Source organism: Martes martes, assembly GCF_963455335.1.
Source record: "Martes martes genome assembly, chromosome: 4".
NCBI lineage: Eukaryota > Metazoa > Chordata > Mammalia > Carnivora > Mustelidae > Martes > Martes martes.
The window spans coordinates 176,677,121-176,691,195 of record NC_137891.1 but is presented as its reverse complement, the minus strand read 5'-3'; the positions used below and the strand labels follow the sequence as shown (position 1 = coordinate 176,691,195).

At 55.1% G+C, this 14,075-nt stretch overlaps 2 protein-coding genes across 2 annotated transcripts in view; both read right to left on the bottom strand.

Annotated features, from left to right (window-relative positions):
• Positions 1-98: 98 nt before the first annotated feature.
• Positions 99-8,254, bottom strand: DDOST (dolichyl-diphosphooligosaccharide--protein glycosyltransferase non-catalytic subunit). The gene is made up of 11 exons (XM_080802394.1): positions 7,940-8,254; positions 7,617-7,727; positions 4,197-4,283; positions 3,101-3,204; positions 2,892-2,986; positions 2,506-2,599; positions 1,958-2,106; positions 1,426-1,573; positions 790-910; positions 577-683; positions 99-486 (listed from the first exon to the last, which is right to left on the bottom strand). The coding sequence occupies exons 1-11, from the start codon at positions 8,091-8,093 to the stop codon at positions 337-339; spliced, it is 1,320 nt and encodes a 439-aa protein (XP_080658520.1). The 5' UTR covers positions 8,094-8,254; the 3' UTR covers positions 99-336.
• Positions 8,255-10,472: 2,218 nt separating this feature from the next.
• The window catches only part of KIF17 (kinesin family member 17), a gene marked incomplete at both ends in the record, with an annotated part of 40,287 nt that continues 36,684 nt past the window's right edge, over positions 10,473-14,075 (bottom strand). Inside the window, 3 exons of the mRNA XM_080802807.1 lie at positions 10,473-10,651; positions 11,782-11,902; positions 13,079-13,149. Of these exons, the coding sequence (XP_080658933.1) occupies positions 10,473-10,651; positions 11,782-11,902; positions 13,079-13,149 (371 nt within the window). The remainder of the gene's footprint in view (positions 10,652-11,781; positions 11,903-13,078; positions 13,150-14,075) is intronic.

The following is a 14,075-nucleotide window of genomic DNA, read 5'->3' as shown; positions in this document are numbered from 1 at the left end:
AGTTCTAGGATTTCATGCTTAAGGGAAATGCAGTCCTTGGTCAGCAACACAACTGAACAGCATCCCCACCACAGCAAAGCACAGGGCCAGACAGAGTTGGAGGGCAATGTTTATCTTAGAAATGAGAGTGACCACATATGAAAAATACCACTTAGCGCACATAAAAATCAGTCCCCACCCCCCACCCCTTGGTACTCGATGCTGCATTTCCCCGAGGTAAGGCTGTGCCTCTGTCACAGGGCTTAAAAAAAAAAACAAAAAAAAAAACAAAAAAAAACCCACCAATCCTACGTAACTCCCATCCGCGTGTCTTAAGGAGTCCCAGGGCTCTGCCCCTCAGTCAGACTTCTCCTTCTCCTTCATGTGCAAGAAGACCGTGCTGAAGATGAACAGGCCCAGCATCATGGAGAAGGCGCTGGCATAGTAGGGATAGGCCGAGGGGATGAAGCGCTCGTACTGCGTGTGCTGGAGTGGCCTCACGGACACCTACGACAGGACAGAGGTGACAGGTCTGGGCTGCCCAGCAGCACAGGCGGGGCCGCTGTAGCCAAAAAGGGGACCATGACTGACGCTCACCTGAGTGGAAGAGTGCAAGTGCGTGTAGCCTAGCCGGTTGTAATCCACTTTAAACTGGAACACTCCATACACATCTGGCAACTTGAACTGGACGCTGTATTTGCCACCTGGGGAAGATCCGAGACCGTAACCAGGAGCGGCTTCCTGCCTCACCAGAGCAAGCCACCGTGGGGCTGTCGGCCCGCAGCTTTCCCGTGCAGTGCTCCTACTTACCTTTCTTCTTCAAGAACGTCCTCACGAAAGGATCGATGCGGACAAACTCCAGCTGAATGTCATCACCATCAAAGGGGACCCATCTGCCATCCGAGAGCTGCTCGATCACGATGCTGTACTCCTGAGACAGCAGGCTGGTTAGCCAGGGGGCCGCCACCCTCAGAGCTGCTCTGAACCGCTCGTCTGCCTGACCGGACTCCGGGGGAGCCCCACCCCCCACCCGGGACAGGCACTCCGAGCCACAGCTTGGCACAGGCCCATCCAAGTCTGCACCCAGACCACTCGCTCACAAGTGGGCCGGGCACTCTCGGGCCTTCTGCTGCCACCTTCCCTAGCCCTTTACATCCTCCAGACCCGCCTAGCGAATCCCGCTCCCGGCAGCGAGCACCCGGGGAAGCCATCCCGCTCCTGCTCTTCCACGGCGAACCCACGCCCCTTCGAACCCACACCCCTTCAGACATCAGCTTATGTGCCAGGCGCTCTGCACCTACACGGACATTCTTAGGAGTAGAGATGAATTTCTTCTTCCTCATTTAGGCCACTAAGGCCATCAGAGAAATGTTCAATAAAGACTTTCAAGCCGAAGTAACTTGGCCAAAACCGCAAGGGGACCCTCCTACTCCAAGGCACACTTACCACGAGGTCGGTGACAGTGTAGGCATTGGGTGGGGCTGTCTCACCCACCCGATGATGGGACACAGGCCCCACGCGGAGGACCCCTTCCTCCTTGAACACCCAGCGGGACAGGGCCACAGCTAACTCATAGTTGCCCGTCTGGGAATACCTGCAGAAGGGGAAAACGAGGCTAGAGCACCAGAACCGGCTTCTTTCCAGAGGTGCCTGATAGGTGAGACAGATCCCTATTCATCGAGATAAACCCTGGGGGCTGTGCATATCGAGGTATCCTGCTTGAAGGGCATGTGGCAAAGCTGTCAGGTGGTGGTGCTCTAGGGGGTCACCTGTACAATAAATACACATCAAAACACCGCCAGGTAAGCCATTACTGCTTGAAAAGTTTGGAGTGCCAACACCAATAACAGCAACAAAGTCAAGTCCTCAAATTATTTTAAAGTATCTGAAGATAGCTAGCCTCTGACACCCCTGTCGCTAAAAGGCTCCTCCTTCCCCAGCACCCCGGACCACACCCCCTGGAGCCCCCGGCACTGACCTCTGGGAGCCGGGCGCGGCCTTCTGCACTGCTGAGTTAAAGAAGGCATCACTGAAGAAGTCCAGGGAGCCGCTGAAGATGACCCGGGCGTTGTTCCTGGCCTGGAGCCCGGCAATGAGCAGGGTGTTCTTCCCCACTGCATGGGGGTACTGGGAACAACAGGGGGCTGTCATCCAGGAGAGTTCGGGCAAAGGACAAGCGACTAGACCGCAACCACCTGGGTCTTACCTGATGGTGGCACCTGAGGCCCCACTGCCTGTCCCCCCAACCCCCCGCGTCTACCAACCTCTCATTGCCCAGTCCCCGCAGTGAGCTCTCCTGTTTTTCTTTTTTTCTTTTTCTTTTTTTTTTTTTTTTTTGAGAGAGAGAAAGGGGGCACGGAGACAGGTTCCACATGCAGCATGGAGCCCAACAAGGGCTCAATCTCATGATCCTCGGATCAAGACCTGAGCTGCCCAAGAGCTGGCGCCCCACTTCTCATTTTCAAATAAAGTGCTCTACTGCCAGGTCCAGGACCTAGAGGCCTCAAGGCGACAAAGGCCCCTCACCTGGGTGATAGGTTTATCCGGGAAGAAGGAGTAAGAGGTGGAGGAGCCCGTCAGGATGTCCAATACCAAGGGATTGTCAGGATCAGCCACCATCCTGGGGAAGGAAAAGAGAACACCCGACACTGAGCCCAAGGACCTGCGGTCCCTAAGGGCTGTTTCTTCACAGGGATGAGTCCTGCTTTCTCAACAGCTGAACCCCTGCTACAATAGCAGCCCTCCTCTCACCGCAACAATAAAGTCTGACTCTTGAGTTTCTGAAATTAATTTTGTGCACGTCCTCCAGGGAAAGGAATGCCCCCAAATCATCAGTTTGGGTTAGTTTCCCAACAAAAGAAAGAGGTCCTGTCCTTTTCAGGGTTTCTAGCACCCTGTGCCTTCTCACTCACCCGACCCCTCGAAAGAGGATGGGGTTCAGAGATGATCTCCCGACAATGGTTGGGGCCTTCAACAGGTTCTCGGGGTCAGCCACAATGAGCGTATGCTGCAGCGGCAGAGGGAAAGACGGGGGTCAGGAAGAGGTGCCCCCCACACCAAGGACTCCCTCCCGACCTCCTCTCGGTTTCCCAGCTGAACTCTGCTGTAAGGGCCTAATTACCTGGCCAAGGTCTGAGATGTCATAGTTGTGATGGTCAATGACAGCCGTTTTCTCCTCATCGAACTCAATCCCACACTCACTGCCCAGCTCTCGAAGAGGATCACCTGCACAGACCCAAGAAATGCCTGGCTCAGCCCTTACAAGTGCACCCTGGGCCAAGCAGTGTCACTTCCCCTGGCATCCTGATGACTCGCTCTGTCCCAGTCACCCCAGAGCCCTGCAGCTTTCCCTGGCTGAGGTCAGCCCCAGCTGGACTGCAGGACACAGCATGGCATTCTGACTGCGGGGGTCAGAACCTGAATAGGTAACACAACCAACCACCTGGCTGCCTCCACCCCCAACACACAGAAACCCCTCTTGGGGCAAAGCAGGTACCTCAGACAGACATGACCTGGATGAGGCTGGCCTCACAGGACTTCTCTCCTCCTTGTCACCCCCAATGAGAAGCCCACCCAGTATGGTCGTAAACATCTGGCAATGCTGGGGCACCTGGGTGGCTCAGTCGGTTAAGCATCTGCCTTTTGACTCAGGTCATGGTCTCGAGCCCCAAGTCAGGCTTCCTGCTCAGCAGGGAGTCTGCTTCTCCCTCTCTGTCCCCCTACTCCTATGCTCTTTCTCTCGAATAAAATCTTAAAAAAAAAATAAACAAAAATAAACATCTGTCAATGCTGAGAAAAATGAAACACGGCTGGCCAGGTGCCTGCTGAAGCCGAGTAATGCGCATGCAGACTTCAGGATGCTGCTCTCTCCCTACTGCCAGGTAGCTTTGAAATTTTCCAAAACAGGAAACAAAAAAATAATCTACCAAAATGCTCTGAGGTCTGCCCAAGGAGCCCCTACTTGTCGTCTTTTTGTAAGGGGAGTCCCACCAACATGAACAAAAACAAAACAAAGGGAAAAAACAGGGCCCCCAGCCCTTAACAGGCCCAACATCTCTGGTCACAGGAGCACAGGAGGGACTGAATGGCTCTGGAGTTCCTGTACTCACTGCTCAGCCCGCCTAATGAGCACCAATCTGGCAGCTTCCATTTGTAAAACTCGCCAAGCTTCCCAGAGAAATGATGGAAAGCACTAGACCTTCCCAACTCAGACTTACCAATGTCTGAGCTAGCAGCCACCAGGACACTGCCTCCACCGTCGATAAAGGTACTGATGGTCTCCACATTGATGTTGCCTCCGAAATCTGAAAGCAGCACCAGACTGAGTGAGCCAGAGTGCTCCTCAGACATGTGGGCGGGGAGGCTGGACCGCCGACCAGCCATGATCCATCCGCCTCTGTGGCCCACGACGAGACGGTCATTTACCATATATGCCTCTTTCCCCAAACTGAAGATCTTAAAGGGATGACTTGAATTCATAAGCTTTTAACTTTGAGAAGTACAAATGACAGAGTCAAACACCTGCCAATTACAGTTGTCAAGTAAATAATGCACATTTCAAATCACATATAAAATACATGTTCAGAAAAGCTGCATTTTCCCACTCAGGTTTCATGATACAACTTCATTCAAACTCACCACCTGCGCCTTTCACATCAGTATCTCTGTCATCAATGGAGTGACTTCCGGCTGACAGTTTTCCAGAGCCCATCAATTTCACTTCCATCTAAATTGTCTTAGAATGAGCACTTCTAAATGAGGACGATGCAGTCACTTGACACTAGTACTCATTTGCCAACAGGCGTAACTTTGCCCCCTAGTAATCCTATGATTTAGATCCACAAGAGCCACAACAGAACCACTCTGTAGACTGCTTTTATTAAAGTGATCCCCAAAAAGGCACATTAACTTCCAACCTTTGTACTTATGAGACGGTATCTTTCTTTGGTCAGTCAGTCCTGGTCAGGGGACGGCCATGAGCATCCAGAACCAGATCAAGAGTCTTCCCCAAAGTAAAACCCGATGTTCAACATAGACTAATGTAGGGAGTGCTTAGGAATTCACTTAATTATTACAAGAACATTATTTCTTTTGTGCAGAAAGAAAAGGACAGTGGGAGGGAGTGGGAGCTACATATACAGAATGTCAGGGAAGACCCAGGGCAAGTAGCATCTGAGGTGTGAGAGTGGCCCAGGCAGCATGGGGGGCATCGAGAATGACAGGTGTGGCGTCCCCGAGGCAGGTGAGCCTGTCCCAGCAAGGAGCCCAGCGTGGCTCAGCTGGAGTGTGAAGGGGCGAGGAGAAGCAGGTGAGGCCGTGCTGAAGCGGGGAGGGCAGCTCACGAGGCTTTACAGGACCCTGTGAGGTTGGCTGGCCATGAGGAGGAGCCATTGGCGGCTTTCGAACAGGACACCAACATGACCTGCTTTATATTTCTAAAGGACAATTCTGGCAGCTGGGTGGAGAATCAGGTACTAGAATGGAAGCAGAGCAGTGGGTTAGGAGGCCACTGTGATAATCCAGGCAGTGAAGAGAGTGAAGAGAGAAGTGTAAGGGAGGGAAGGAAGAGAGGAGGAGGAAGACAGGAGGGAACGGGAGGGGGGCCTCACTCCTATTCTGAAGGTAAAGTCAGCAGGGCCTGTTATGGACCAGATACGGGGTATGAGAGAGAGAGGGGTGCTAAGGACAACCCCAAGATTTCCAGCTCAAGCAAGTGCCGTGTACTGAGACTGGATAGAGAAGTCTGTCCATTACACATCCATTATGAGTCCGTAATATGACTATATACAGATACAACTATGAGAATGGCCTTCTGAGGGGTCATTTTCAGGAAAAAACAAAGAAAAAAGCAGTTTACCTTACCTTCAGGCACTGACAGAATATTTTGTACCTACAACTTCACCTCTTCTACTACATTCAGAAAGCCCTCTATCCCCCCTCCTACAGACAGGTCGGGCAGGGTCGGACAATTCAAAAGCAGCTCCAGGCACAGTGGACAGTGTGGTTCCCGGCCAGGGGCAATTCTGCCCTACAATGTCCGGAGGTGGCTACTGCCATCTAGTGCAACACAGGCTCAGAATGCTGCTACACATCTTACAGTGCCCAAGACCGCCCCCTACAACAGAGTTATCCAGTCCCAGATGTCCAGAAGCGCCACTGTTGAGAAATCTTTGTACAGTGGCAAGAATTCAGGCTGTGAGATGGAGCTACCTGGGCTTGAATCTAGGACACCTCTTCACCTTTCTGTAGTCTTTTCCGGGTACGAAGGATGTGCTAAAGGACCAATTTTCTATGCCATCATTGCATATGACTTGGGAGCTTCCTAATCGCAAAGTCAGGGAGGAACCCAGGGGGATGGAGAAGGAAGCCAGGCCAGGGTTCTCACACCTGAGGGGGCTAACTAGTCACAGCACCACAGAGCCAAGGCCAAGTTCTTACCCTAAACCGCCCCCAGCACATACAAGTCTTCTCCCCAGGACTGCCCATGCAGCTTTCCTGCAGCATGCGGGACTTACTGTGCTAGGCGCAGAAAAAGTACAACAGTGATGTGGGGCAGAGCTTTAAACACTGAATCTCAGAGAGACCTTGCCCCATCAAAGAGAATGTCTTAGTTTGATACTGATCTTAACATTTCTCTAATGTTTGCTAATCTCCTTTAAATGGAAGCCCCAAACTCAGTGCCTTCAGCAGGCAACAGAAGCTGGCTAGAACTTAACAGCGTTTACTCTATTTATAGTTACATTTCAGTGAAAAGAAGTGAGATACCAGCTTTCCATTTTTAGTGGAGATACTGGGTTCATTACTGGTTTCCTTTTAAAATGCTGTTAGAGTTTTCTCTTTTTTCTTTTTTTAAAGGGATCAATTTAAAGAAAACATTAAGTATTAAAGGGTGATATGGAATACAGTAAAAATCAGGAAGGAGGTACAGAAATGACTAAGATTTGAGAAACACTGTTTAGCTTCTCTGACAATCCCAAAGCAAGAGCCTAGCTCAGCCTTCCCCCAACCCTTCTCACCTTCAGCTCGCTTCCTTCTCGGTGACACTCCCATCCACCTGCGCACAACTTGTATGCTGTCACAGGGATGCTGACGTATCAATTGGATAAGCCAGTGAAGACATTCATTCTGTTCAACAACCAGCTCTCTGCTAGGCCCTGGACATACCCATTGAGTCTCCAGTAGGGGGCTGGGCTAAATTATGGCTAATGTTCTAGCCATCAGAAACCGAATCCATCTCAATTCTTACCATCAGTTATCACAATGCCTCTGCAAGCAAACTATTTAATAGCATGCCATTTTCTCTCCCCCCCACAGAGGCCAACCAAAGCAGGGGCACTCTCTGTCTTTCCTACCAGACCCTTTATAGAGAAAACCCCCTCTCAAGGTAGCAGGGCCTGCACTTCCACCGTCTGTGCAACACTTGAACCCACAACCCTCAGCTGTGTCTTTTAGAAAGGAGACATTCCCTCCCGGGCCCAGGTCAGAAGTGAACATTTTCCTCTTCCCGCGTAGCAGCAGTGTCCAGGGCTGGTGACCCATGCCATGACCCAGAAAATGCACAAGATCCAGAAGAAAGAGATCAATCAATCGTGGGCCTTGAACCCCAGTTCTGGGAGCGACGTGCAGTACTTACTTACCTTCTACCGAGGGGGAGAAGATGATGAGATTGTCGTAGAGGAACTCCCCGTACTTAATGAGGGACAGGCTCGGGTCATCTGCGGTCTTGAATGTGAGTTCAAAGGCCCTGTCTGGACGAGAAGAACAGGTTGCTGAGGCAGACGGGACGCCAGGGGAAAGCACCGCTGCAGAGACCACGACCACCCCCCGCGAGCGAGAGGCCAGAGTGGACAGCCTCTTCGTGGAAAATTGGTGGGAGGGAGGGAGAGTAGTCGCTGCCCTGGGGCTCGGGAGCTTTTCCAACCCGACTTTCCCCCATCGCCCCCTCGGGCCCCGGTCTCACCCTTCAGGCTTCGGAAGAAAAGCGAGTGCGTCTCCCGCAGGTTGAGGTTGTCCAGCAACACTAAGGTACGAGGACCGCTGGCGCAGGCCGGGCCAAGCAAGGGCAGCAGCACCCACAGGAGAGACCAAGCGCGGGCCGCGGCGCCGGGCTCCATCTTCCTTCTGCCAAGAACCCAAGCACCTGGGCACCGGAAGTGCCCCGTCTAGGCTGCCCAATCGCAGCTCGTGGTCTTGGAGTAACACCCGGAAGTGATCTGAATACACCGCGGCCGGACAGCCTGGGCCGCCGCCGGGACGGAGAAGATGGGAGAGTATCACCGGAAGTTCCCCGGTTGGGGGCGGAGTCTCTGAACCCTATTGGCGGAAGGGGCGAGAGGTCCCGCCTCCCCAAAGGAAAAGGTTCAATCCTAGAAAGACAGCTCCGCAGCCGCAGCCAGTCAACAAGGCCGAGCGCCCGTAGGCTCCGCCCAGGCCGGACTCCCGCCCGGACCCCACGTCCCGCCTCTTCCACCAGACCGGCCTGTCCCTCTCGGGACCTGGGGCGGTGGTGGCCGCCAGGGAGCACCTCCCCGGTTAGGGTTAGGCTGGAAATAGAAACGACGGCGAGGCCCAGCGCTCCCACTCACCTGCGGCCTTTGGAAAAGCCTGGGCTCGTGGGAGCTCGAGGACAGGTTTGAAGCACCTGGTGCAGAGTGAGACTGAGCATCAGCCCCACCACGGGTCTGAGTAAAAGCTGCCGCAATCAGTTCCAAGATTTCGGTGACTCTCTGGTCCCAACCACAATCCTGGGGCAAATGGTGAAGGTAATTGCGGAGAGAGAAGGTAGCTGTTCTGACCTTTCACACTTGTCCTCGAAGCGCAAAAGTCAAAATCTCCCTCCATCCGTCCCCTTAACTGATTCTACCTCCTCTCCATCTCCACTGGCTCCGCTGTGAGTTCAGCCTCACCCCTGCCTGGGGCCGCAGTCCAGCAGTCCCGCCCTTCTGCGTGTGAGCCCACATCTGTCCCCCTGGAACTCAGACCCAGTGATGCCATTTGGTGGCTTAGGAGTCTGCCAGAGCTCAGGGACACCCAAGACTCCTCACTCAGGTCTCTATCGAAGCTGATCTTGGCAGCCACATCCTCCTCTCAGCCCTGCTCAGGGCTTCCCTGCTGCAGGGCTCCAACCTTGAACACTCTCTCCACCTTCTGCCTTTGCTCATGCCCCCCCCATTCCCATCTTAAGCCCCCCCAGGATCTTCTCCATCCTTTATGATAGCCCTACCCTTCACAAGGGCACTCTGTTCCCCATAAACACCCGATCTTTCTTCTTCTCAACACGGGTACTGCAGCCTGCCTGCAGTTAGACTGATCCCCAGGGCGTGAGCTTGGCCCAGGCATGTGGCTTGTGGGATCCACCACAGTAATTAATGCAAAATGCAGAGGAGAACAAACAAGGGGGATTAATACGGGGCACCTGCTACATGCTGGGAACATCACTTAACTCTCATTGAACCTTCACAATACCCCTAGGAGGCAGCTGTTCCCCTCTCACAGATGGGGCCCAGGGTGAAATGAGTTTCCTCTTCAACCAAAAGCCAGGCCTTTTCCCTCAGATGGTGGGGCCCTCCTGCAGGGCAGGCCTGGGGTACGAAGGGCAAGGGGAGGGCTGTGCCCTCAATAGCCGGGATGACCTGGGCTCATTCCTGGCCACTTCAGGGCACCCAGTTCCAGCACAGCCCCTGAGGACACGCCCCTGGCCTTTTTCTGGGTTTCAGCAAGACACAATCTCTATTGTCCAAAACAAGGGCTCTGCTTTCCTAACTCACAGATCTTTGGAGAATTGAATGACAGTTGAGGTGCTCGCCCCAGAAAAATGTACTTGTACTCATGAGTGTGGGGAGTTGCGGAAACCCCACAGCCCATTTTAAAGGCATCAGGTAGTTAAGAAACACCGCTCCAAAAAGCACTTCCCCGGGAAGGCCAGGCAGCCGTGGCAGGAGGGGCCCCGGTGACGCCGTCAGAGGACTGGGGAAGGGAGCTCATCGGTAAAAGGCAGTTTATTGGGGCAGCCTCATGTGGGGAAGCCTCCTCTAGGCCACAGACCAGCTGGGTGTGAGCTCCAGGACTCCTGTGCCCACGCCATCCAGCTTCCCGGCCTGGTAGACAGAGGCATGATGGTCTGTCACCGAGATGCTGTCCTTGATCAACACGGAAGTTGCTGCCCACTCTGTCGGGGCTGCTGGTGAACGCTGTGAGGTTTCTGAGCCCATCGAGGCGCAGAGTAACAGAACGGGGGAGGGGGCGCGCGCGGCGGGCCGTGGCAGGTGAGCAGATGAAACACTGGTGCGGCATGGAGAGCTGGAGCGCACCGGCGCACGGATGGGTAACAGGGAAGGGAAAGCCTCTTTGCAGGGCAAGGACCCCTCTGAGCATCCAGACACCGTGGGGGCAGTGGGGAGGAGGTCTGGCTGGGGCTGCCCTGGCGGGGGTTGGGGGGGGCGCCTGGCAGTCTCAGGGAAGCCCCAAGGCAGGGCAGCAGCGGGAGGCCGTGTTCACAGAGGCTCACTGCCAAAGCTGCTTTTGCTTTTCTTACGCTTGGCCTTGGAAAAGGGGATGTCAAGGGACTCGAGGCGGAAGGGCCGGGGCTGGGGCATTTCGGGGGCCTGGGTAGGCGACATGGCAGAGGTGTTGCTGAGTGGGGAGCCGAGGCCAGGGGGCGAACTGTGATGCGCTGTGGAGAAGGGGGCAGAGAAGCCAGTGAGCCAGGGGCATGGGGATGGGGAGCCCACCTCACCCCACACAGTTGAAGGTCTGGTCCCACCAGAGGGTCTGGGCCAGGAGCTCGGAGTTCTAGAGACTCAGACTCAGGCAGCCCAGGATCTTGAGCCAGACAGGCCTGCACTCAGGGCCCAGCTGCGTGCAAATGTGACCTCGGGGTGGGGATGGTGGTGGGTGGTGGTGCTCAGTTTCCTCATCTGCAACATGGGCACAGTGCCGGGTCCTCAACTGGTGTTCATTTGTGTCCCGTGCTATTTTTCCCTCCCGATCCGCAGCTCTACTGAACTCTGCCTCCTCAACAATCTCAACGCAGAACTGAGATTTGCTTTTTGTGGCTATTTTATTAGAAGCTCTGTGGCCTTTGATTTTGCTTTTAGAAATGGAAGAACGAGGGGCACCTGGGTGGCTCAGTTAAGTATCTGACACTTAACTTGGTTTTGGCTCAGGTCATGATCTCAGGGTTGTGAGATCGAGCCCAGCGTCAGGCTCCTCAGTGGAAAGTCTGCCTTAAGACTCTCCCTCTCCCTCTTTCTCTGCCCCTCCCCTGTGCTCTCATGCTCTCTCTCAAATAAATACATAAATAAAATCTTGAAAACAAAAATGGAAGAACAAAGTGATTTTCAATTCTTGCTTTTAAAAGTGTTTCACTTCTGTGGCCCCGTCTGCCCCCTTTGGCTCCGTAGGAGAAAGCCACACTACTGACATTTGTGGAAGCCGGTGAGCACATGCCGGGACCCCAGCTGTGTGTCGCAGGCCTCCTGTGCTCGGGGGAGGCAGAGGAACCAAACACAGCCGCTCTGTGCCAGGAGAGGAAGGGGGACAGGGAGAGGGAGTCTGGGCACGGAACATACACCGTGTGCCAGGCCCTGGGCTGGGCCACTCCCCCGCCTCATCTCACCTAACCCTGGGAGGTAGGCATGCCCCCTCGGTGTACAGCTGAGGAAACTGAGGCTCAGGGATGGGAAGGGGTTTTTACCCTGGACCTGACTCCAACCCACCCATCGCGTTTGTCCCAGCTGGCAGAAGGCGGGCAGGGCTCTCCCTGGGAGGGGCTGCGGGACAGGAGGTGGGCGGGGCTCTCACCGAGGCTCTTCATGGGATCCGTGCTGAGGATCTGGCTGGCTCGCTTGGACCGGAAGTAGTTACTGGCAATGTTCTCGCTGTCGCTCCGGCTGAGCATCAGCCTGTAGCGGTCTTCCTCCTGCTGAGATACCACATTCTTGTGGGTCAACGCCCTTTGTGTCTACAGTCCTCCCCTCTGCTAGCCTGCTGGGGCGGGGGCCGCCCGGAGCCTCCCGGCCCACTCTCTGGACCCCACTAGAGACCCCAGACTCCTGGGGTGGGATCCAGGCAGCTCAGGAGAGTCACAGCTCCGGCCAAGCTGATGCCACCTGCCTTCCTTGGGATAGGAAGTGTCTTGTTCTCCAGTACCACGTAGCCCAAACCCATCACGACGTAGTCACAGACGATGAATGCTCCACGGGCACCATCAAGGTCATTACAACTGGAGCCCCCATCTCTGATCCCCAAAGACTATGATTTGTCACCACTATGACGGACTCTGCGTCAGCCTGACTCTCCCTTCAGGGCTACCCTTCTCCCCCTCGACATGGTCCTGGTGAGGCGACCGTTCACTGTGCCCTACCACCACCACGCCCTCTCGCCCACGCCCGGCTGCACAACTGGGCATGTGACCAGCCCGAACCAGTCACAGAAATATACATCTTCCAGACATAAGTCCCTGGTCCAAGAGCAGACCCCCTGACCCAGACACGCTGATCAGAATCTTTCCACAAGGGCTGGTTTAAGATGTAGTAAGAGACTGGGTCTCTTCCTCTTGGATCCCCATCTGTCCTGCCGCGCACAGAAAGCCTGCCTGAGTCGAAGCTGGCACCGCCGGGGAAGCGGAACCGAGAGGTGAAGAAGCGCCCAGAAAAACGGCGTGCTCTACAGGAAGGTTTCCTGACCTCCGCTGTTGTAATACGAAACATGAGAGATGGGCGAACCGAGTGACTCTGGAAGCCCAGTTACTGTTTTGTGGGCTCTTGAGGGCCCTTTGGTCGGAGGATCCCAGCGAGGGCCCAGGGAACCAGAATGTACGGCCTGGCCTCTGCGACTGAAGACGAAGCTTCGGTCCTTGGTCAGTGGGATGGACTTTCCCTCTGGTCTCTAGGACCATAAGTGCCTTTGAATGAGACCCAGAGCAGGGGAGGGTCCAAGAGAGGGAGACAGAAGAGATCGGCTTCTGCTCTGACCCTCAGGTGGGAGGAAAGTAGAAGCCCAGGGCCCTATAGGGAGGCTGACCAGCAAGGCCCCCCTCCCCATCACCCCACCCACACGCCAGCTCCCCACACCTCACCCCCTCCCCCACAGGCCTTACCGTGCCTGGTTCACCATTGTCTGCTGTGGAGGCTTTGCGGACTGCCTTGTGCTGTGGCCCTGTTGGAACTGCTGTGAGAAACACAAGCTGAAGTCCCTGCTGCCTGGTCCCCCGTCCGCGGGCCAGAGGGCCAGGTGGGCAGGAGCACTCGCCCAAGCTTGCAGGCCCGGAGCCGGGGGGACCACACTGCCCAGGCCACAAGATGACTTTGGGAAACATACCAGGAGGGCTCAGATGCCAAAGCAGCCGTTCTCCTGCTTCCCACACCCCAGCGGGCAGGAGAAACCCTGCGGACGATGCCAGTGCTTGGGAAATGACTCAGAGACTGAACAAACGTTCTCTGATGGGGGGAGAGGGGGCGCTCCCAGCTGTGAGGTCGGAGACAGACCTTCGAGACCACCTTCCCCAGCCCCTTCTTTGTGAAGATCCGGGACCAAGGCCCAGAAAGAAACAGTGACCTTCATAAGGTCACACGGAAATCAGGGCCAAAAGCAGAAGGTGAACCAGTTTCTATCCCTGGTCCCGGGACTCGCTGCTCTGACTGGGACCCTGGTCACTTCTCTATCTGAGGTTCCAGCTCCTTAGATGTAAAACAGGTGCAATCATCTTTGCCCTCCCCACGGCGTTGGGGGAGCTAATGAGTGAAGATCACGACAGTGACCAAACGTAGCACACACTTGCCTCAGCCCAGCCATGGTGCTAAGGGCATCACACGCATGAACACATGCCAAGCCAACTAGCGATCTTTACAGAAGGTGCGGTTACTAATCCCCATTTCACAGATGAGGACACTGAGTCCCAAAGAGGCCACACAGGGAGCAGTGGGGTACGAATTCCAGCCCACATCTGTCTGACTCCAGAGCACACCACTTCTCTCTCGGGTCCCCACTGTCTTGGAGTCCCAGGGTCCCCCCGGCTGCCGCACCCACAGCCAGCAAGCCCGGGGCCCCGGCTCCGGGCCAGCCCGCAGGAGGGCACGCTGCGCGGAGGAGGGCCG

What these genes read in the sequence shown, in the direction of transcription:
- DDOST (XM_080802394.1), bottom strand. Translation starts at nt 8,093, where the DNA reads ATGGAGCCCGGCGCCGCGGCCCGCGCTTGGTCTCTCCTGTGGGTGCTG. An exon ending in GACGTTCTTGAAGAAGAAAG is followed by an intron (nt 684 to 789) that starts GTAAGTAGGAGC and finishes GATCTTCCCCAG; the next exon opens with GTGGCAAATACAGCGTCCAG. An exon ending in ACTTGCACTCTTCCACTCAG is followed by an intron (nt 487 to 576) that starts GTGAGCGTCAGT and finishes GTCCTGTCGTAG; the next exon opens with GTGTCCGTGAGGCCACTCCA.